Genomic DNA, 22,357 nt, shown 5'->3' on the forward strand with positions numbered 1-22,357 from the left:
GAGGAGGAGAGCAATCGGATCGGTTGTAGCCCATAGCATTCAAACAACAACAGTAACCACATTCTGGATTGATTGTGTATAGTACAAACCACCTACCGCCAACTGCATCGCAGTACGGAAAGCGATTAGTGCTTAGAGATAGGAGGCCGATTAGCGCCATTCATCTCCGGAGATTGCTCGAAAATAGCACGACCTATCGGACGGGACACCGACCGAACACACCTCCCGGCAGGAGCAATGACGTAAATGCACTCCTTTTTTTCCATTGCTGAGGTTTGCAAAAATATAATAACATTTTGTTTAGCGGATTTCTCTATACACAGTAAAACATATTGGAACAAATTTCAGTTGTAAAAATTGGCTTGTTTTTTTTTGTGTTTCAATAACTACTATAATAGACCGTGATGCCTGAAAAACTCTTGATGGAGAACTCGATAAATCTGCGAGAAAAACTTGCACTAACTTTGGTTTTATTGTCCTAGGAGTATTGTAAAAGTTTGGTGTTATCTAAGTTCTAGAAAGTCCTAATTTTAAATGTAGATAATAAATACGATACAGAGAAGGGTGTATAAAATGGCATCGATGAATAGTGAAGAGTGGGAAAGGGAAAAACTTCGAGTTTAAGGAAGAATGATGCAAATGCGCTTACGTGTAAAATATTCTTTGGGACTCGGTTTGGCACCTTCGTTTTGGTTTTTGGTTTTTGCTTTCAGTTTGTGTATGTGAGTTACTTGTTTTGGAAATGGCACTTGTTTAGTATTCGTTGATTCACCACCGGCGCTATTCCACCGTCAGGGGCCGCTGTATGACCAAGTCGATTTTGTCTCCAGCGGCTGCGATCAGAGGTACGGTGAGACAGCAGTCAAAGTCCTGCGTTTTTGTCCCGTTGACCTACGAAAATTAGAAATGGGATTAATACCATCATCGGTCAATATCAGCTCGAACAAAAAAAAAATGCTACCTGAACAATCCTATCGAACGGCCTCAGCATCCCGACTAAATCTGCCGGTCCACCGCTGCGAATCCTGTTGATGTAAACCCCCCGCTCGTACAGACCATCCGACACGGAAAACCCATAGTCATCGTAGACTCGATCCTTGAACAGTGTCACGTGCAACGTCCGGCAGTTGCCAGCCCCGCTGGAGTTCGAGTTCGTTGACAAGGCATCCGTTATCGAAGGACTCCGCGGTCTACGCTGAACCTTTGCATAAACCGCCTGTGGTTGTGGTTCACCTCCGATTCCTCCCAGTCCGTGATTTTTCGAACCACCAACGCACTCTGTCCGTGAAATCTGCAAGTCTACCACGTTTTCAAATTTATGCAACAACTTCGTAGCCGTCGTCAACGGAACACCGCAAATGCTCTCTCCATTAATGGCCAACAAACAATCGCCGACCTTCAACTGACCGGTGTTGTACGCGATTCCACCCTCCGTGAGGGCACTGATCTTGATAGGCTTCTGTAGGTCATCGCTTCCGGCCAAGGTGATTCCCAATGGGCCTCCATTCGGTTCCAACCGAACATTGAAGATAATTTGGTGGATTTGATCGCTGGAACCATTGCTGCCTCCACTACCACCACCTCCGCCGGCAATTCCCGCTCCACCACCACCACCACCTGCGGCCGACACATAGTTTGTGCTATTGATGTTCATCGATGCCATCTTGTAGTGGACGATGTCGTCGTAGCGATCCTCACAGAGTTCCCCCTCGGCGGTGAGAAGCTGGCTCGACTGATGCGGAAGGTTCTCCGTACTGGATGACTGCTGCTGTGATGAGTGATGGATTGCCTTCAACGTACCGGTGCTCTGAGTCATCGGATTTCCCGAACACGGCAGTAGGTCGTACGTGGTAGGCCGGTTCCACATGGGTCGACGTAACTGCTGCTGGTACGGTGAGTTGTCTTCGATTTGAAAGTAGTCCACGTTGTTGTTTGATTTTAGGGAAGGCGATTCGTTGTATCTGAAAGGGAGATGGATTATATGGGATCGATGAGGAACATGCTAGTGGAATTTATGTATTACCGGTACAGTTGAAAACTGGAATAACTTACTAGCGACAATCGACTGTACCGATAATAACATATTTGATTGGTGTGCATCGGAGAACACCCAAAAACAGTGCTGCCAATGTTTCAACAAACCTGTTTCCGTAAATATAGGCATTGTCCTCAGTGCTGCCGTACAGGAGATTCGTCTTTTGCTGGGCATCGAACAGGAAGTCCGGTAGCGAATTCCTCTTCACCGTCAGCGTAATGTACTCGTTCTTGCTTTCCTTCAGCAGCAGATCCAGATTGTAGTGCTGGACGGGATGATTGTCCACCGCCAGCAGAACATCTCCCGCCCTCAGCGATCCCGTCCGATGGGCGGCGCTTCCCGGTTTGACTTCCGATATGACGAACGAACCGTGACTGTTCCCATTTACCGTTATCCCCAAACCGCACTTGTTCTGCCGGATCAGCTTTATGTTGAACACTCCACTGGAAGGAATCACCGCGTCCGCTACATCAAACTCCAGCTCCAACTCCACCCAATTCGTCGTCTGCGGTTGGTTGTGGTAGTGATTGGCAGCCGTTTTCGATCCGAAATCCCCCAGTATCTGCCGGATTGTGTTTGCATCCAGATTGTACATCTTGTTGACGGCCAAAATGCGATCGCCCTTCTGCAGACATCCGGACCGTTCCGCCACCGAATCCGGTAGGATCTGGGCGATGATGTAGCCACGGCCGCAGGGAGTTTTCGGCCCCAAACAGATACCGGATCCCTGCGAACAGTCCAGTACCAGCTGGATCGTTTCCGCCTTGCACAGGCCCACGTTCGGATGGAGGGTGGCTCCGCCGTTTTCCGCCGGCTGCGGCAGGGAACTTTTGCGCACCAGACGGCGGCTTTTGGCGGCAGCGGAAAGGTTCTTGCGTGAGTCCACCGTGTTGAAGCCGTACTTTGGACTGGAACAGGCGATGCCTGGAAAAGAGATGGGTAGGTGATTTTAGAATGACTATATGCGTTGATTAGGGGCGTGCGTAAGTACAGTAGCATTTGCTGGAGCGAAGCTATAGGGGAGGGTGGAACTCTTGTTTGGTTCCAAAAATAAACCAATGCGACGCAGTTTATGCGTCTGTGTCGTGAAAAATAACATACTCATCTCATTAAGTTGAAGTGGAAATGAGATCTTAGCTTGCAAGTTGTTCTCCAATGACTAACAGTATTGGTTTCATTTTCTATAGAAATCCATTTTTGACTTATTGAATGTGGGAATCGACAAGTTATGTTTCTTTGGAACTTCCTGCGCTAATGATAGACTGATATTGTTCGTAGGTATCCATAGAGAAATCAAAAGCTGATAAAACTAATTCTGCTAGCCCGTGTCGTGTACCCTAGAGCCTCGAAAAAATAGTTTCCTACCACTCGAACTTCGAAATAAAACGAAATTTTTAGATTTATCTTCTAGAATCACAAGAAAAGTAGCCAAAAGTGTCATTTGTTGGTCCAGTTTCGTAAAATCGCTGGTAGAAAGTGACGCTAAAACTTCTGGGAATTTAGTAGAACTACCAGGAAGTTCGTAGAACTTCTGGTAAATTAATAGAACTTTTGGAAAGTTGAAATAATTTTTGGGAAGCTCCTCAAACTTCTAGGAAATTCTTAGAACTTCTGGTAAAATCGCAGATCTTCTTGGAAACTGGTAGTTCTTTTGTGAAGTTTGTAAAACTACTGTGAAATTCGTAGAACTAATGGGAAAAGTTGAGAACAACTGTGAATTTTGTTTAGAACTTCTTGGAAGTTCGCAGAGCTTCTTGATAAATTGCAGTACCTCTGAGAAATTTGTAGACCTTCTGCAAAATTATTGGAACTTCTGCAAAATTCGCAGAACTTCTGCGAAATTCGTATGACTTAAATTTTAGTACTGCTAGGAAATTCGTAAACATTCTTGGAATTTTGTAGAGCTTCTGGGAAAATAGTGCAACATACGAATAAGTTGGTAGATCTTTAGAAAAGTTCGTAGAACTTTTGGAAAATTCGTAAAACTTCTGAGAAAACCGTAAAACTTCTTAGAAAACTTTAGAACTACTGATAAGTTTGTAAAAATTCATGGAAGTTTTGTAGAACTTCTGCAAAATTTGTAAAACTTCTAGAAAATTTGTAAAACTTCTAAGAAAATTTTGGAACTAATGAGAAGTTTGTAGAAATTCATGGAAGTTTGTAGAGCTTCTGTAAAATTCGTAAAACTTCCACAAAATTCGTAGAACTTGGTTCGAAAGAGTTTTTAGATCTTTAGAAAAGTTCGTAAAACTTCTGAGAAATTCGTAGAACTTTTGAGAAAATTTTAGAACTACTGAGAAGTTTGTAGAGTTTCTGGATAAATCGTAGTGAAACACATGAATAAAATAATTGATTTTCGTTTCGTGTAGAACTTCTGGAAAATTCGTAAAACTTCTGAGAAAATCGTAACACTTCTTAGAAAATTTTAGAACTACTGATAAGTTTTTAGAAATTCGTGGATGTTTGAAGAAATTCATGGGAGTTTGTAGAGCTTCTGTAAAATATGTAAAACTTCCGTTGAGCTTGGTACGAAGGAATTGGTAGATCTTTAGAAAAGTTCGTGAAACTTCTGAGAAATCCGTAGAAATTTTGACAAAATGTCAGAACTACTGAGAAGTTTGTAGACACTCGTGGAAGTTTGTAGAGTTTCTGGAAAAATCGTAGAACTTCTGCAAAATTCGTAGAACTTCTGCGAAATTCGTTGAAGTTAAACTTTAGTACTGCTAGGAAATTGGTAAACATTCTTGGAATTTCGTAGAGCTTCTGGGAACATAGTGAAACTTACGAAGAAGTCGGTAGATCTTTAGAAAAGTTCGTAGAATTGTCGGGGAAGTTTGTAGAACTTCTGGAAAATTCGTAAAACTTCTGAGAAAATCGTAAAACTTCTGAAAAAATTTTAGAACTACTGAAAAGTTTTTAGAAATTTGTGGAAGTTTCTAGAGTTTCTGGAAAAATCGTAGAACTTCTGAAAAATTCGCAGCACCTCTGTAAAATTCGTGGAACTTCCGCAAAATTCGTAGAACTTACATTTTAGTACTGCTAGGAAATTTGTAGAAATTCTTGGAAGTTCTTAGAGCTTCCTGTTAGATCTTTATAAAAGTCCTTAGAACTTTCAGGGAAATTCGTAGAAAACCTGGAAAATTCGTACAACTTTTGAGAAATTCGAAGAACTTCTGATAAAATTATAAAACTGCTGGGATGTTTGTATAAAGTCTTGGAAGTTCGTAGACCATCTGGAAAAATCGTAGAATGAATGCAAAATGCATAGAACTTCTGCAAAACTCGCAGTACCTCTTTAAAATTCGTAGAACTTCTGCAAAATTCGTAAAACTTCTGAGAAAATCGTAAAACTTCGGAGAAAATTTAGAACTACTGAGAAGTTTGTAGAAATTCATGGGAGTTCGTAGAGCTTCTGTAAAATTTTAAAACTTCCGCAAATTTTTTTGAACTTGGTATGAAGGAATTGGTAGATCTTTAGAAAAGTTCGTAAAACTTCTAAGAAATTCGTAGAACTTTTGACAAAATGTTAGAACTACTGAGAAGTTTGTAGACACTCGTGGAAGTTTGTAGAGTTTCTGGAAAAATCGTAGAACTTCTGCAAAATTCGTAGAACTTCTGCGAAATTCGTAGAACTTAAACTTTAATACTGCTAGGAAATTTGTAAACATTCTTGGAATTTCGTAGAGCTTCGGGGAACATAGTGAAACTTACGAAGAAGTCGGTAGATCTATAGAAAAGTTCGTAGAACTGTTCGTAGCTTCTGGAAAAAACGTGGAAATGCATAGAACTTCTGAGAAGTTCGTAGATCTTTTAGGAAATTCGTAGAACTTCTGGAAAATTCGTAGAACTTCTGAAAAATTCGCAGTACCTCTGTAAAATTCGCAGAACTTCTGGAAAATTCGTAAAACTTCTGAAAAATTCGTCGAACTTACATTTTAGTACCGCTGGGGAATTCGTAGAAATTCTGCGAAGATCTTAGAGCTACAGAAAAATCGTCCAACAACATATAAAGACGTTGGTAGATCTTCAGAAAAGTCCCTAGAACTTTCAGGGAAATTCGTAGAACTTCTGGAAAATTCGTAAAACTTCTGAGAAATTCGTAGAACTTCTGATAAAATTATAAAACTGCTGGGATATTTGTATAAAGTCTTGGAAGTTCGTAGAGCTTCTGGAAAAATCAAAGAATTAATGCAAAATGCATAGAACTTCTGCAAAACTCGCAGTACCTCTTTAAAATTTGTAGAACTTCTGCAAAATTCGTAGAACTTACATTTTAGTACTGCTAGGAAATTCGTAGAAATTCTTGGAAGTTCTTAGAGCTTCCTGGTAGATCTTTATAAAAGTCCTTAGAACTTTCAGGGAAATTCGTAGAAAACCTGGAAAATTCGTACAACTTTTGAGAAATTCGAAGAACTTCTGATAAAATTATAAAACTGCTGGGATGTTTGTATAAAGTCTTGGAAGTTTGTAGACCTTCTGGAAAAATCGTAGAATGAATGCAAAATGCATAGAACTTCTGCAAAACTCGCAGTACCTCTTTAAAATTCGTAAAACTTCTGAGAAAATCGTAAAACTTCTGAGAAAATTTAGAACTACTGAGAAGTTTGTAGAAATTCATGGGAGTTTGTAGAGCTTCTGTAAAAATTTAAAACTTCCGCAAAAATATTTGAACTTGGTATGAAGGAATTGGTAGATCTTTAGAAAAGTTCGTTAAACTTCTGAGAAATTCGTAGAACTTTTGACAAAATGTTAGAACTACTGAGAAGTTTGTAGACGCTCGTGGAAGTTTGTAGAGTTTCTGGAAAAATCGTAGAACTTCTGCAAAATTCGTAGAACTTCTGCGAAATTCGTAGAACTTAAACTTTAGTCCTCCTAGGAAATTTGTAAACATTCTTGGAATTTCGTAGAGCTTCTGGGAACATAGTGAAACTTACGAAGAAGTCGGTAGATCTATTGAAAAGTTCGTAGAACTGTTCATAGCTTCTGGAAAAAAACGTGGAAATGCATAGAACTTCTGAGAAGTTCGTAGAACTTCTAGAAAATTCGTAGAACTTCTGGAATATTCGTAGAACTTCTGAAAAATTCGCAGTACCTCTGTAAAATTCGTGGAACTTCCGCAAAATTCGTAGAACTGCTGCAAAATTCGTCGAACTTACATTTTAGTACCGCTGGGGAATTCGTAGAAATTCTGCGAAGATCTTAGAGCTTCAGAAAAAATCGTCCAACAACATATAAAGACGTTGGTAGATCTTCAGAAAAGTCCCTAGAACTTTCAGGGAAACTCGTAGAACTTCTGGAAAATTCGTAAAACTTCTGAGAAATTCGTAGAACTTCTGATAAAATTATAAAACTGCTGGGATATTTGTATAAAGTCTTGGAAGTTCGTAGAGCTTCTGGAAAAAATCGTAGAATTAATGCAAAATGCATAGAACTTCTGCAAAACTCGCAGTACCTCTTTAAACTTTGTAGAACTTCTGCAAAATTCGTAGAACTTAAATTTTAGTACTGCTAGGAAATTCGTAGAAATTCTTGGAAGTTCTTAGAGCTTCTGGAAAAATCGTACAACTCATGAAGAAGTTGGTAGATCTTTAGAAAAGTCCCAGGGAAATCCTTAGAACTTTTGGAAAATTTGTATGACTTCTGATAAAATTTTAGAACTTCTGATAAAATTATAAAACTGCTGGGATGTTTGTATAAAGTCTTGGAAGTTCGAAGAGCTTCTGGAAAAGAACGTAGAACTTCCAGGAAATGCATAGAACTTCTGAGAAGTTCGTAGATCTTCTAGAAAATTCGTGAAACTTGTGGTAAATTAGAGTAGAGCTTTTGGAGATTCTTAGAATTTCTGGGAAGTTTGTGGGGCTTTTGGTAAATTCGTAGAACTTCTGGAAAATTTTTTGAACTGCCGGAAAGTTCGTTGATATTCTTGGAAGTTCATAGAGCTTCTGGAAAAAACGTAGAACTGCTGGGAAATTTTAAGATCTTCTGTGAAATCTTGGAAGTTCTTAGACCTGCGATTTTTCCGTTAAACTTCTGGAAAATTTTCGAACTGCTGGAAAAATCGTAGCACTTCTGGGAAGTTTTTAGATCTTCTGTGAAATTCGTAGAACTGCTGGGACACTGTTGGGAAGTTGGTAGAAATTCTTGGAAGTTCGTAGAGCTTCTGGATAAATCGTAGAGCTTCTGATAATTTTTAGATCTTCTGTGAAATTTGTGGAACTTCTGGGAAACTATTGGGAAGCTGGTAGAAATTATTGGAAAATTATAGAATTTTTTGGAAATTCGTAGAGCTGCTGAAAAAAATTGTAGAACTTCTGGGAACATTTTAGAACTGCTGGAAAGTTCGTATACAATCTTGGATGTTCGTAGAACTTCTGGAAAAATCGAAGAACTTCTGGTAATTTTTCAGATCTCTGTGAAATTCCTAGAGTTTCTGGGAAACTGTTAGAAAGTTGGTTGAAATTCCCGGAAGTTGGTTGTAATGCTTGGAAGTTCGTAGAGTTTCTGGGGAAATCGTTAAACTTCTGGGAAATTTTTAGGACTTCTGTGAAATTAGTAAAACTTTCGGGAAAATGTTGGGAAGTTGGTAGAAATTTTTGGAAGTTCGTAGACATTCTTGGAAGTTCGCAGACCTTCTGGACAAAACGTAGAACTTCTGATAAATTTTTAGATCTTCTGTGAAATTTATAGAACTTCTAGGAAACTGTTGGGAAGTTGGTAGAAATTCTTGGAAGCTGGTAGATATTCTTGGAATTTTTATAGAGAATCTGGAAAAATCGTAGAACTGCTGGAAAGTTCGTGAAAAATCTTGGAAGTTCTTAGAGCTACTGGAAAAATCGTAGAAATTTTTACATCTTCCGTGAGATTCCTAGAACTTCTGGGAAAGGTTGATTGAAAGATTGATATTCTTGGAAGTTCGAAGAAATTCTTGAAAGTTCGTAGAGCTTCTGGGAAAATCGTAGAACTTCTGGGATTTTTTAGAACTTCTGTGAAATGCATAAAATTTCTGGGAAACTATTGGGAAGGTGGTAGAAATTATTGGAAGTTTAAAGAAATTTTTGGAAGTTCGTAAAGCTGCTGGAAAATTGTAGAACTCCTGGGAACATTTTAGAACTGCTGTAAAGTTCGTATACATTCTTGGATGTTCGTAGATCTTCTGGAAAAATCGTGAAACTTCTGAAATTTTTTTAGATCTTCTGTGAAGTTTTTAGAACTTCTGGAAAACGGTTAAGAAGTTGCTAGAAATTCTTGGAAGTTCGTAGAATTTTTGGAAAAACCTTAGAACTGCTGGAAAGTTCGTTAACAATCTTGGAAGTTCGCGGAACTCCTGGAAAAATTGTAGAACTTCTTATAAATTTTTAGATCTTCTGTGAAATTCGTAGAACTTCTGGGAAACTGTTGGGAAGTTTGTAAAAATTTTTGGAAGTTGGTTGAAGTTCTTGGAAGTTCGTAGAGCTTCTGGGGAAATCGTAGAAGTTCTGGAAAATTTTTAGGACTTCTTTGAAATTCGTAAGACTTTTGGGAAAATGTTGGGAAGTTGGTAGAATTTTTTGGAAGTTCATAGAAAATCTTTGAAGTTTGTAGAGCTTCTTGGAAGTTCGTAGAGCTTCTGGACAAATCGTAGAACTTCTGATAAATTTTTAGATCATCTGTGAAATTTATAGAACTTCTGGGAAACTTTTGGGAAGTTGGTAGAAATTCTTGGAAGCTGGTAGATATTCTTGGAAATTTGTAGAGAATCTGGAAAAATCGTAGAACTTCTGCGAACATTTTAGAGCTGCTGGAAAGTTCATAAACATTCTTGGAAGTTCGTATAGAGCTACTGGAAAAATCGTAGAAATTCTGGGAAATTTTTAAGATCTTCTGTGAGATTCCTAGAACTTCTGGGAAAGATTGGAGAAATTCATGGAAGTTCGAGGACATTCTTGGAAGTTCGAAGAAATTTTCGGAAGTTCGTAGAGCTGCTGGAAAAATTGTAGAACTTGGAAAAATTTTAGAACTGATGAAAAGTTCGAAAACATTCTTGGATGTTTTCAGAACTTCTGGAAAAATCGTAGAACATCTAAGAAATTTTTAGATCTTCTGTGAAGTTCGTAGAACTTCTGGGAAACTGTTGGGAAGTTTGTAAAATTTTTTGGAAGTTGGTTGAAATTCTTGGAAGTTTGTAGAGCTTCTGGGAAATTTTTAGGACTTCTGTGAAATTCGTAAAACTTTTGGGAAAATGCTGGGAAGTTGGTAGAATTTTTTGGAAGTTCATAGAAAATCTTTAATGTTCGTAGAAATTCTTGGAAGTTCGTAGAGCTTCTGGACAAATCGTAGAACTTCTGATAAATTTTTAGATCTTCTGCGAAATTTATAGAACTTCTAGGAAACTGTTGGGAAGTTGGTAGAAATTCTTGCAAGTTGGTAGATATTCTTGGAAGTTTGTAGAGAATCTTTAAAAAACGTGAGATTCCTAGAACTTCTGAGAAAGATTGGAGAAATTCTTGGAAGTTCGAGGACATTCTTGGAAGTTCGAAAAAATTCTTGGAATTTCGTAGAATTTTTGTGAAAATCTTAGAACTGCTGGAAAGTTCGTTAACAATCTTGGAAGTTCGTAAAACTCCTGGAAAAATCGTAGAACTTCTTAGAAATTTATAGATCTTCTGTGAAATTCGTAGAACTTCTGGGAAACTGTTGGAAAGTTTGTAAAAATTCTTGGAAGTTGTTTGAAATTTTTGGAAGTTCGTAGAGCTTCTGGGAAAATCGTAGAACTTCTGGAAAAAATTTAGGACTTCTGTGAAATTCGTAAAACTTTTGGGAAAATGTTGGGAAGTTGGTAGAATGTTTTGGAAGTTCATAGAAAATCTTTAAAGTTCGTAGAGATGCTTGGAAGTTCGTAGAGCTTCTGGACAAATCGTAGAACTTCTGATAAATTTTTAGATCTTCTGTGAAATTTATAGAACTTCTGGGAAACTGTTGGGAAGTTCGTAGAAATTCTTGGAAGCTGGTAGATATTCTTGGAATTTTGTAGAGGACCTGGAAAAATCGTAGAACTTCTGCGAAAATTTTAGAGCTGCTGGAAAGTTCATAAACATTCTTGGAAGTTCGTATAGAGCTGCTGGAAAAATCGTAGAAATTCTGGGATTTTTTTAGATCTTCTGTGAGATTCCTAGAGCTTCTGGGAAAGATTGGAGAAATTCTTTGAAGTTCGAGGACATTCTTGGAAGTTCAAAGAAATTTTCGGAAGTTCGTAGAGCGGCTGGAAAAATTGTAGAACTTCTGGAAAAATTTTAAAACTGCTGGAAAGTTCGTATACATTCTTGGATGTTTGCAGAACTTCTGGAAAAATCGTAGAACTTCTTAGAATTTTTTAGATCTTCTGTGAAATTCGTAGAACTTCTGGGAAACTGTTGGGAAGTTTGTAAAATTTTTTGGAAGTTGGTAGAAATTCTTAGAAGTTCGTAGAACTTCTGGGAAAATCGTAGAACTTCTGGGAAAATTTAAGAACTGATGGAAAATTCGTAAACATTCTTGGAAGTTCGTAGAGCTACTGGAAAAATCATATAAATGCTGGGAAATTTTTAGATCTTCTGTGAGATTCCTAGAACTTCTTGGAATGATTGGAGAATTTCTTGGAAGTTCAAAGAAATTCTTGGAAGTTCGAAGAAATTCTTGAAAGTTCGTAGAGCTTCTGGGAAAATTGTAGAACTTCTGGGAAATTTTTAGAACTTCTGTGAAATTCCTAAAACTTCTGGGAAACTATTGGGATGTTGGTATACATTATTGGAAGTTAATAGAAAATTTTGGAAGTTCGTAAATCTGCTGGAAAAATTGTAGAACTTCTGGGAACATTTTAGAACTGCTGTAAAGTTCTTATACATTCTTGGATTTTTGTAGAACTTCTGGAAAAACCGTGAAACTTCTGGAAAATTTTAAGATCTTCTGTGAAATTTGTAGAACTTCTGGGAAACTGTTAAGAAGTTGCTAGAAATTCTTGGAAGTTCGTAGAATTTCTGGGAATTTTTTAGAACTTCCGTGACATTCGTAGAACTTCTAGGAAACTGTTGGAAAGTTGTTAGAATTTTTTGTAAGTGCATAGAAATTCTTGGAAGTTTGCAGAGCTTTTGGAAAAATGGTACTTCTGGCAAATTTTTAGAACTTCTGCAAAATTCGAAGAACTTCTGGGGAAATTATAGAACTGGTAAATTCTCAGAGCTTTCTTAAACTAGCAGATTTTTTTTCGGATGTTCACAAAATTTCTCTGGAGATTCCAGAATTTCTCAGATTTCTCTGAAGCTCGCATAATATCTCTGCAGTTCTCAGACTTTTACAGAAGTTCCTAGAATTTCTCCGAAGTTCGTTGGATTTTTCTGAAGTTCCCAGAACTTCTTCGCAGCACTTTTAGGAAGATCATAGAATTTCTCTTAAGTCTTCGAATTCCTCTGAAATTTGTTTTCCTCTGCTGTTCTTAGATTCTCTATGGATGTTTCTATAATTTTTCTGAAGTTCTTTTATTTTTGTACTTTTATGGAGATCCCAAAATTTCTTTAAAATTCCCAGAACTTCTCTGAAGCTCAAAAAACTTCTTTCGAGATCACAGATTTTTTTTTCAGGAGACGGAACATCAGGAACATTGAAGTTCTTGTCTGAAGTTCCCAGTGCTTCTCGTGAGATCCCAGAATCCTCGGAAATTTAAAATGTGTTGCTCTGCTGTTCTTAGATTATCTTTGAATGTTCCCATAATTTTTCTGATGTTCCTTGATTTTTGTACCTTTATGGAGCTCCCAGAACTTCTCTAAAATTGCCAGAATTTATCGGAAGTTCGCAAAACCTCTATCGAGATCAAATAATGTCTTTCCAGTAGTTCCCAGTACTCATCTTGAGATACCAGAAAATCTGTAGAGATTCCAGCATTTCTCTGAAAATCTTAGAATTCCTCTGAAATTTGTTCCCAGATTATCTTTGAAAGTTCCCATAATTTTTCTGAAGTTCTTTGCTTGTTGAACTTTTCCGGAGATCCCAGAACATCTCTAAAATTCCAAGAATTCCCATAATTGCTCTGAAGTTCCCAGAACTTCTCCCGAAATCACAGATTTTGTTTTAAGGAAATCTCAATGGTTCAGAATTTCTCTGAAATTATCAAAATGGTTTTACAGTTCCTATATTTTTTGTGGAAGTACCCAGAGCTGCTCCGAAGATCAACAAGAACGACAAGAAAGCTGCGAACAGTGTGTGATCAAGTGTAATTGACGTTTGAACGGTGTTTAATAGTTTTATCTTGGAATGATTTTTTGACGACTAAAGTGTGAGTGCTTGAAAATGCTTGAGAATCTCAAGTGTAAGTTTTTAATTGTAGATTCACACCTGAATGTATTCTCTCAGGAGGGCTCAATGAATGTAAAAGCAAAGCCACGATATTATCAAGCCGTTGGTGGTGGGCTCGATTCCCGGTCCAGTCGAGGAAATCTTTCGGGTTGGAAATGTTCTTGACTTCTCTGGGCATAGAGTATCAGCATAGAGGTAACTCTAAGACCAGAAGGTCCCGAAGAAACGAGCTCAACTTTTTGGCTCAGCTCTGGTACTATCTTCGGTTCCAAGCTAATCGATTCACCTCTCGAAACATAGGAAAATCCACTAACCCCTCATTTTATCTGTCAAACTTTCATAGAGAATCAAAACAAACATAGTGTGGTACTGGAATTTATACTAGAATGGGGTACGTTAGTCGATTTGCTTGGGACCAATAGGCTAGTCAAGTAGTGAGCCAATTTAAAATCGTTAGTTTCGTATTGATTGTTGGTATCAGCGCTTGCCACACAAAATACAAATTCATGCATTGGTTGGCATAGAAGCTCTCAATTAATAACTACGCAAGTGCATCGAGAAAACTATGTTGAAATCCAGCTAAAAGCTCGCTACAGAAGTATGTTAAAAGCCTAGAAGAAGAAAGAACGGCTCAATTAATGAGATTTGAGAATGATTTTCCGAGCACTGGCTACCAAATCGAAATTTTCTTAGGCTGGCATCGCTGTTGCAGGCATTCTAGCTCTATTAAAACTCAACGATGAAATATGAAATACTATTATACACCAAATGAAAAACGCAAAGCCAAATCACCACCGATCCCAAAGCGGATGACGCATTTTAGAATTAATTAGTTTAGACGCGTGCTGGAAAAGTCCCTTCCAATTGCATTTGACATGTTCTGACGTCTCCAGCTTCTATGTTTTTTTCTTCTCTTTCTATTCCATCAGAATAAAATATGGTGCAAGAATCTCGGCGAACGACGACGAAATGACTAATGAAAGTGTGCCTCCACAAATATATTGGGACAGAATTATTGAGGAAAGCGTCGCACAGCACACGATCACGATACTGTACAGTAGTAGATCGACGAAATGTGTCACAAGACGGATTGCCGTCGTCGTCGTCGTCGTCCTCCATTTCTCGGAAACAGTACCCAGCAGGTAACGCAAAAGACAGCAATCTGCCTTTCTCCAATCGGAAAAAGGTTTCAAAGCAGCGAGGTTGTACTGTAGCAGGAAAATAAAACAACCATAATGTTACATCAACCGTGATTTCAGTCGGTTTTTTGCTCCGTAATGAAAACAACATTGCAAGTGGGGTGTTTCCCCTCTACCGTAAATCAGCGCAAACAGGAAGTTGTGCTAGTGGGGAAACGAATGAGCATGCAAAAATAAAAACGCCACCATTGGGAATAATATCAACAAAGCTGCCACCACTTCTGTGGGACAGGACAGGAGACGATTCAAGTGGCGACGAGGACGATGATGAATCACGGCGATCCACTCGGCCGGTCGGCATGTTTGTATTGGCTGATGTCATGAATCCGCGATTAATTAAGCTGGTACGTACCTCTTCTCCGAACTAAAGTGTGAGCCGGCAAAATCTGCAACTGGGTGTAGCCTTTGGTACAGTTGGCGTCCAGCAGGGAGGACACTTCCTCCGGTGAAAAGGCACTGTTTTCCACGATTGTTTCGTCCACGGACAGCAGCTGATCCCCGACCGAGAGGGCACCACATCTGCGTATAAATTTTAAAGAATTTAATTACAATAGACTCTTTTTTTTCGGGAAGCAAAAACATACCGATCGGCAATACTGGCCGGCAGAATGCTAGCAATGTAGATCCCGGCCGGCTGAACCTCGTCCAGCTTGCTGTGATAGATGTCACTCTGATTGACAGCGCTGGAGTAGTTGCTCAGAATCAGTCCCAGCTTTTCGTTCAGCGGCCGTTCAATCTCCAACAGCAGCGGGCCCATGCTAAACTCGACGCTCTGCATTACCGACACGTCGTACTCGATCGTGAGATTTGTATAGCCGGACATGTGACCGTTTTTCAAAATGTGCTGCGCCTCCGACAGGGTTTTGTTGACCAAGGACGTCTGCAATGATAAAGGATCGTTCTACCAATGGCATAGAACCTTCGAAAAGAAAATGGAAAAAACCTACATTATCGACCCGGAGCACCCGGTCACCGGGCTTGATCTGGCCGGTTTTGAATACCGGACCGTGCATCCGAACGTTCGTCACGACCAGTGGATATTCGCCGCCACCGCGCAGCGTCAGTCCCAGGCAGCCATTTTCACGCTCCACCGTGATCTGGGCCAGCTTGGTGGTCACGCATAAGCTGTTCTGTGAAACTGGAACGGAACGGACAGAGAGTGGGAGAGATAGAGACGGGAACGATCAAAGAATGGCGTTGGTTAGTCATTTGTCTTTGGACAGGGAGGGGGGCCTACGCACAAAACGGTTTAGCTAGTGGAAATGGACAACTGTCAGTGTCGTAAATTATCACAGCAATGGGTAGACGCTCCTGCTGCTGCAAGCGGTGCGATACATTTTGAGCTAGTTGTTTTGACACGGGATTGAGTTTTTGAAGCCGTTTAATGGAGGTAAACAGACCGGTATCCTTCGTTCTTGAGAGCTAGGCGGTAAATTATCCATCAAAATGGAATTATGGAATTGTTGAATTTGTCATAAATTTACGCTTGCTAGTCTTGATAAATGTTTACATTTCACCTGGAGGTGGGCAGTTACTGACTAAAAGTACTTCGTACATAAATGGGCACGATAGTTAGTTTGTTATTATAAGATCAGGTAAAATTCTAATGATTACTCTCAGGCCTGTCATGATGGTTACTCATGATTACTACATGAGTATGAATAATACGCTTTTGATCAAGGGGTGTTCACTGTGCACATCCAATACTTTATTTGTGCCGAAAGCTAGGTCAAGCGTTGTGCCGAACGTGCCGAAGTGTGGCAATCAAGGCATCAGTCTCAGTAACCCGTGAGTTTGGCAACCCTGCACTTATAACTTTTGAGATTGTGTTTTTACATTTTCAAGCCAAGAACGGAAAAAAGTTATGAAAACTTAATTCTAAGATAATGTTCAACGAGCTCCTTGCCGGCCATTCGCTTCAAGAGAGTGGCACTCAAAGTTTAGCCCCTCCGCGAGATGGAGAAAGGTGACTGATGGCAGAAGCTGTCCATCCAGGAGAAGACAGTTCGGTACGGTGCGTCAATCTGGCAGACGTTTTCCGAAATCAAGTACCCAACCGGCCACTGGAAGATGAATTTTGTCGGCATTATCACCATGCTACTCGGGCAATGCTACAATCTGAAAAATAGGAAGGACTCGACCTAAAATGCCCATCGGTGGTAGTAATAGCAGCAATAGACCTGCAGTAGTTTCCCAGTGTCAGCAGTCGTGGTTAGGTACTAAATTCGTAAATAATTGGCCTTCCCATTTTTATGGGGAGGGGGTTGGGCGTGGGGGTTCAAACTACTTGGTCCATGGTTTGAAACCTTTAAACACCCTAATAAATTTACAGGAGACCCAGGAAACCACTGACATTGGCCATTTACGGTAACAAATTAACTAGTGCTGGTCTTCTTCTTTCTCATTATTCTCAAATTCTTACTTTTAATCCGTTTATCTACATCTTCCATGCAATAATTTCCAGCATTATCCAAATGGCGGTCCAGGATCTCGATACTGGTTGTAGTCGTTTGATGACTACCTCCTCCTTGTATATGCTTGTCGTTCCTTCATATTTTTTTATCCTTGGTCATGCATCGCATATTAATCTCCCTGAAACTGATGCTGGTTCCAGTTGCGTTCAATAATACCGCGATTCAGATTGGCTCCGTTACCTCCGGCGTGGTTACCTTCTCAATTCTGGTAGCAGGATCTTTCTTAATGTTGCTGTTGCCGTCGGTGATACGAACAGTTGTGAAAGAGTGTAGATGGTCTGCAATCAGGTAATACGGGGTCCACTGACTCCACCAGCCTCCACAGTCAATCGAATCCGAGTTCAGTCCATAGAATGAGCTTATACGGCTGACTGATTGGTCAACCATTAATCGTACCGGGTGGTTCTGCGAAGAAACAGCTGTGATTGCAGATACATCTGAAGAATGGTAGGATCGTTCGACACCAGGCTGTTGTTGACACCGTACATTAGCGCTGCAATGCTTCTTACCCATACAATTGACTCTCGGTCCGGATCCTATGGCCATCGAGCTAATACCTATTCTGACCTATTTTGCGGGGCGTGGTGACTCTGACTAATTTGTTTGGACTTCCCTGAAGCTATGGCCATCTCTCAAAAGTCGTGTGAACTTTCTGTAGAGATTTATCCCATTGAAAATAGTACATAGAGTTTCTTTATTGACGTAGGACTACCTCTGTGATTTCTATATGGATGTAACCTTTGTGAAAACCGAAATTGGAACATGTAACAAAATTTGGAAAGATTTTGAACGTTAATAACTCAGCTGCCCCTGGACTAATTTCAATAATTTTATGACCAATCTATCAGAAATATTTCTACGCATCTGTTAAATTTAAGACTTCATCATTTTTTTTTTTGTCAAAATGTCACTATTGAAAATTGCACGAATGATAATTAAAATTATCATTGATTGCCTGCGAAAAGCGATTTCCCTAACACAGATTTCAAAGTTTAATTCCATCCGGTCTCACCAAACGGTGTTTATTCTATCATCGCATGGTGAGTGGTGGTGTTCATTATTACGCAACGAAAGGCTCCCCGCTAGCAGCTAGCTATCAAGGCTGCCCTCAACCGCTGATCGGATTTAGTCCAATCACCGTGTGTGGTGGTGTCCGGTCGTTGGCATCAGCATCAGCAGCAGCAGCAGCAGTGCTTTCGGCGCGTGGCGTTGAACCTAGTTCTCCAATACACAATGAAAGGCTGCATGCATGAGCATCCATAGAAGGAGGAAGAAGCCGCACCGCTATTGATCGGAATCAGTAGCTCTTCGTGAGTCGCTGTAGGCCATCTATGTGCCAATCGCGTAACCCTCATTCCAAACAACATACAGCTCACCAGCCTCATCTGTGTTTAACACCCTAATAGCTCAGCATTACTCAACCATCACGACTAAAGGGTCCTTTTCAGGACCCCCATAATTTTGCAAAAGAATAGTTTTTGAACATTTGCCAAGGTCATCAATCGGATGTCAGTTCCTATATGAAGATACATAGAGCTGGAATTAGGGTGTAACAGCTTTTGTAAACAATGACTTCTTTTGATGATGTCTTGAAAGTCAAGGCTCGCCCACGCAAATCACCATCACCATCAGGTAGGGTAACACTTCCCCTACCCGACGGTAATGTTGGTTTGCGTGAACGTGCCTTGTATTCCTAAAAATCATCGAGAGAAGTCATTGTTTACAACAGCAGTTACGCCTATTTCCAGCTCTATCTAGATATGAATTCGCTTGTCCATGAAGAGGCGGAAGTTCTCCGCCCTGAAAGCCGGGGCCTTATCCTTCCTTCGTCCTGGTTGATTGTTGGTGGACGCCTGTTTTCGGAAGCGCTTGAAACCCTCTCGTTTAGGGAACTGGTTGTTGGATCCTTGGTGAGCACCACCACAGTTGACGCATTTGGACGTCACAGCTTTACCCGCAGTACATTCGGAGGTGGCGTGGTTTTGAGCGCAATTGCTGCAGCGTGGCTTAATGTTGCAGTTCCGGGTGCCACGTCCAAAATTCAGGCACCGTTGGCGCTGAGTCACATCGCGATGACCACACGATATGGCTCCCAGCGGACGATAATGGAATCGATGGAGCGCGTTGAGCGTCTCCGTTCCCTTCTGGAAGTGTACCAGGAAAAGGCAATCCGGATACGCCTTCACACACTCGTCCCTCCTTGAAATCCGATAGACGGCACTTGGGGCCAGCTTGTACCGGTCCCTGATTTCAGCTTCGATAAACTTCGGGTCGAAGTTCCGTAGGCCCCTGATGACGACATCGAGCGGTTTCTCGCCGGGAATGTCATGGGTGAATAATTCCACCTTGGAAGACCAACTTTGGGTAAATATTATAAGACAGTATTGTTTTAATCCTTAGTTGGCTTAAACCAATAGAGCATTTTATGAGATGTTTCTGATCAGCTGGTTTTCCAATTTATGAATGAACTTTGACAGGAGACAGTACCTTAGCGGCTGTGAGAAGTAACATCAATTGCATAAAATTCTGTCAGGCAAACTGGCTCCTGTCATTTTGTAAAATGGGCTGTGTGTTGTTCTATCAACGTTGTACTGCTGTTAAACTCCGTCATACATTTAAACAGTAGGCGAACAAAAGAGCCAGCAAATTTATATCGACTCACCTGTTTACATCATCATTTGTTGCACTCCTGCTCGGACTCTAGCAACGCACTATTGAATATTTTCGGTGTCCAATGGGAGATGGAAAAGTGTTCTCATCGATTTTGAGAGAGCGATATTTTCATGCACTCACTACGTTACTTATCTTGCAGCTGAGCGAGAATTTCGATCAATGCTATCGACCCATCAATTCATGGACCGGGAACCAACGGCTTTGTTTCCCCCGAAGGAAGGGGTGATCAGAGATTTTATGCCCCAGAAAAGCCCGGCGGCGCCGACTGTGATTGAACCCAGGCCCTTTGTAGATCTGCGAACTTGTCGGAAGCTCTGTGAACTTCTAAGAAGTTCTGGGGACTTGTCGGACGTATTGCGAACTTGACGGTAGTTCTATTAACTTGTCTGAAGTTCTATTAACGTGTCGGAAGATCTGTGAACTTGTCGGAAGTTCAGTGAACGTGTCGGAATTCCATTAACCAGTTGGAAATTGACGGAAGTTCGAAGTTCAGTTAACCTGACGCATGGTATGTGAACTTGTTGGAATACTCTAAGGAAGCCTTAGCGTGAAACTTTAAAGGCACAAATGTCAGCTTCCACAAAACATACAAATTTGAAATTGCTACTCCTTGTTTGCTGTGCTACTACAAACAGAGAGTACCAATTTCATAATTGTATATTTTGTAGAAACTAACATTTGTGCCTTTGAAGTTTCACGCTAAGGCTTCCTTAGAGTATCACCTGAAGTGGATTTATTAGAAGTTCTATAAACACGAACAAGTCAGAAGTTCTATAAACTTGATGAAAAATCTGTGAACTTGTGGAAGGTTCTGGAAACTTGCCAGAAGTTATGCCAACTTGACGGAACTTCTGTGAACTTGTCGGAAGTGCTGTGGAATTGTAGGAAATTCTGTAGAATTGTAGGATCTTCAACTGTTCCAAAAAAAAAAAAAAAACGTCTCACAGATAAAGATCTCCCTAAAGTCCTTTGGATATTTTTTCAAGACTTCAGGTTGATCGGATATTATTCTGAAGATCTTCAACAATACAACACTTCAAGTCATCATCATCTCTCAGATATTTTTTAAAAATATCAGGTTGACCAGGACAACGACTTAGAAAGATATGCCATAATTATTTTCAACTTTACATGATATTTGCAATTAAAAAAAACACATACAAATTTTAAAACCACCTTCAAATATTAGGACTGTTGGGGGAAGGAGGGAGTGTCCGGAAATCTTTTCAGCAGAAAAAGGAATCACATTCCGCTTGCAATTCACGAACGCTCCCTCCTTCCCCCAACATTCTAAAAGATTGGTTGAGATCAATCACGATGGCGAATAGTACTAGCAGTATTGAAAGTGGCAGAGTAAAAAATCACTGCAATGCCTGCAAAGATTCCGATTCTGACCGGATGGTGAGTTGTTGTCACTGTGGTTCATGGTGGCACTATGGTTGCGTAGGTGTAAACGATAGCATTGCTGAGCCGGATCGAACGTTTACATGCCCGACTTGTCAGAAGTCATCGCCTCAAGCTCCAGTGACCGTCTCCACGAAAACCCAGGTTGGTAGCAAAGCGAATTCTGCCTCATCGACCGGCCGCACGCGGACACGAAAAGCTCGCTTACAGCTTGAGCAGCTCGAGGCCCAGAAGGCATTAGCGATGAAGCGATTGGAGTTGGAACGCCGGGAACAGGAACGCCAGAGGGAACATCAGAGGAAAGAAGCTGATATGTTGTTGGAGCAAGATAAGCAAGAAAAGGAAGCGGAATTGGCCAAACTGCAGCTGCAGCTGGAGCAGACGATGCTGAATGAGACGTTCCGCCTACGGGAGATAATTGAGCTAGATGGGGAAGAAAACGATGACGACGGAAGCGTTACATCTGAGCAGAGTTCTTTCAGCAAGGTGAATAAGTGGAGAGAGAACAACTCGACGATGTTGACCTCGACGGGAAAGGCTCCAGAGATTGACCTGAATACCGGAAAAGCGACCGCAACGACCAGTGGACAAGCTAGGCAGGACGGCAAGCAGCAACCAACTAGCAACAACCAAGGTATTTTGTTAGGGCAGACAGATCTGGAGCAAACGTTAGGAGGACTTATCGGACGTCACACAGTCAATCTGAAAGTTGTTAGGGGACAGCCAATCTCTTCTATGGCTCCATACGTTGCGCAGGGACCTAATAAAAACAGTGCTCCCCTCCAGAAACCACCCATTCAAACCTCTTCTAATCAGTCTCTCGGAGGCAATAACGGGAATCCGGGACCCTCAAATATTACGTCAATTTCCGAAGAAAACCAAAGTGGAGTGGGTCAAAGAGAAGGTGTAGTGACATTGGAGGATCTATTAGGAAAATTGTTTCCACAGCCGGTAGGAGGACAGCTAACATCGTTATTGGTGTACAAGGAAGGTGAAGCCAGTGTTGCCACAGCCACCACCAGGGCAGCCGGTATTGCCACCGATACCACCGGGGATACAACCGGTTTTTCCACAGCTACCACCAGGAGTACAGCCGGTGGTTTCGCAGCAACCGCAACCGGTATTCCTTCCGCACAAGCACCGCGGGAGCATCCTCCAGGGATGGGTGGGCAGCCTGACTGGGAACCGACACCACGACACCTAGCAGCAAGACACGTGATGGCTAAAGAGTTGCCGAAGACTGGCCGCTTTTCATAAGCTCGTACACC

General features: G+C 40.7%; 1 protein-coding gene across 1 annotated transcript in view; it reads right to left on the reverse strand.

The window, feature by feature from the left end:
* Positions 1–383: 383 nt before the first annotated feature.
* Positions 384–22,357, reverse strand: part of Grip (Glutamate receptor interacting protein) — a 121,137-nt gene continuing 99,163 nt past the window's right edge. The window contains exons 5-10 of the mRNA XM_065222155.1: positions 15,486–15,676; positions 15,123–15,418; positions 14,891–15,057; positions 2,143–2,959; positions 962–1,961; positions 384–891 (exon numbers count right to left, since the gene is read on the reverse strand). Coding sequence (XP_065078227.1) covers positions 781–891; positions 962–1,961; positions 2,143–2,959; positions 14,891–15,057; positions 15,123–15,418; positions 15,486–15,676 — 2,582 coding nt within the window. The 3' untranslated portion in view covers positions 384–780. The remainder of the gene's footprint in view (positions 892–961; positions 1,962–2,142; positions 2,960–14,890; positions 15,058–15,122; positions 15,419–15,485; positions 15,677–22,357) is intronic.

The sequence above is a fragment of the Ochlerotatus camptorhynchus genome, unplaced genomic scaffold, assembly GCF_037179485.1.
Source record: "Ochlerotatus camptorhynchus isolate MF236.1 unplaced genomic scaffold, CSIRO-AGI_Acam_v1.1 ptg000158l, whole genome shotgun sequence".
In the NCBI taxonomy this organism is placed as follows: Eukaryota; Metazoa; Arthropoda; class Insecta; order Diptera; family Culicidae; genus Ochlerotatus; species Ochlerotatus camptorhynchus.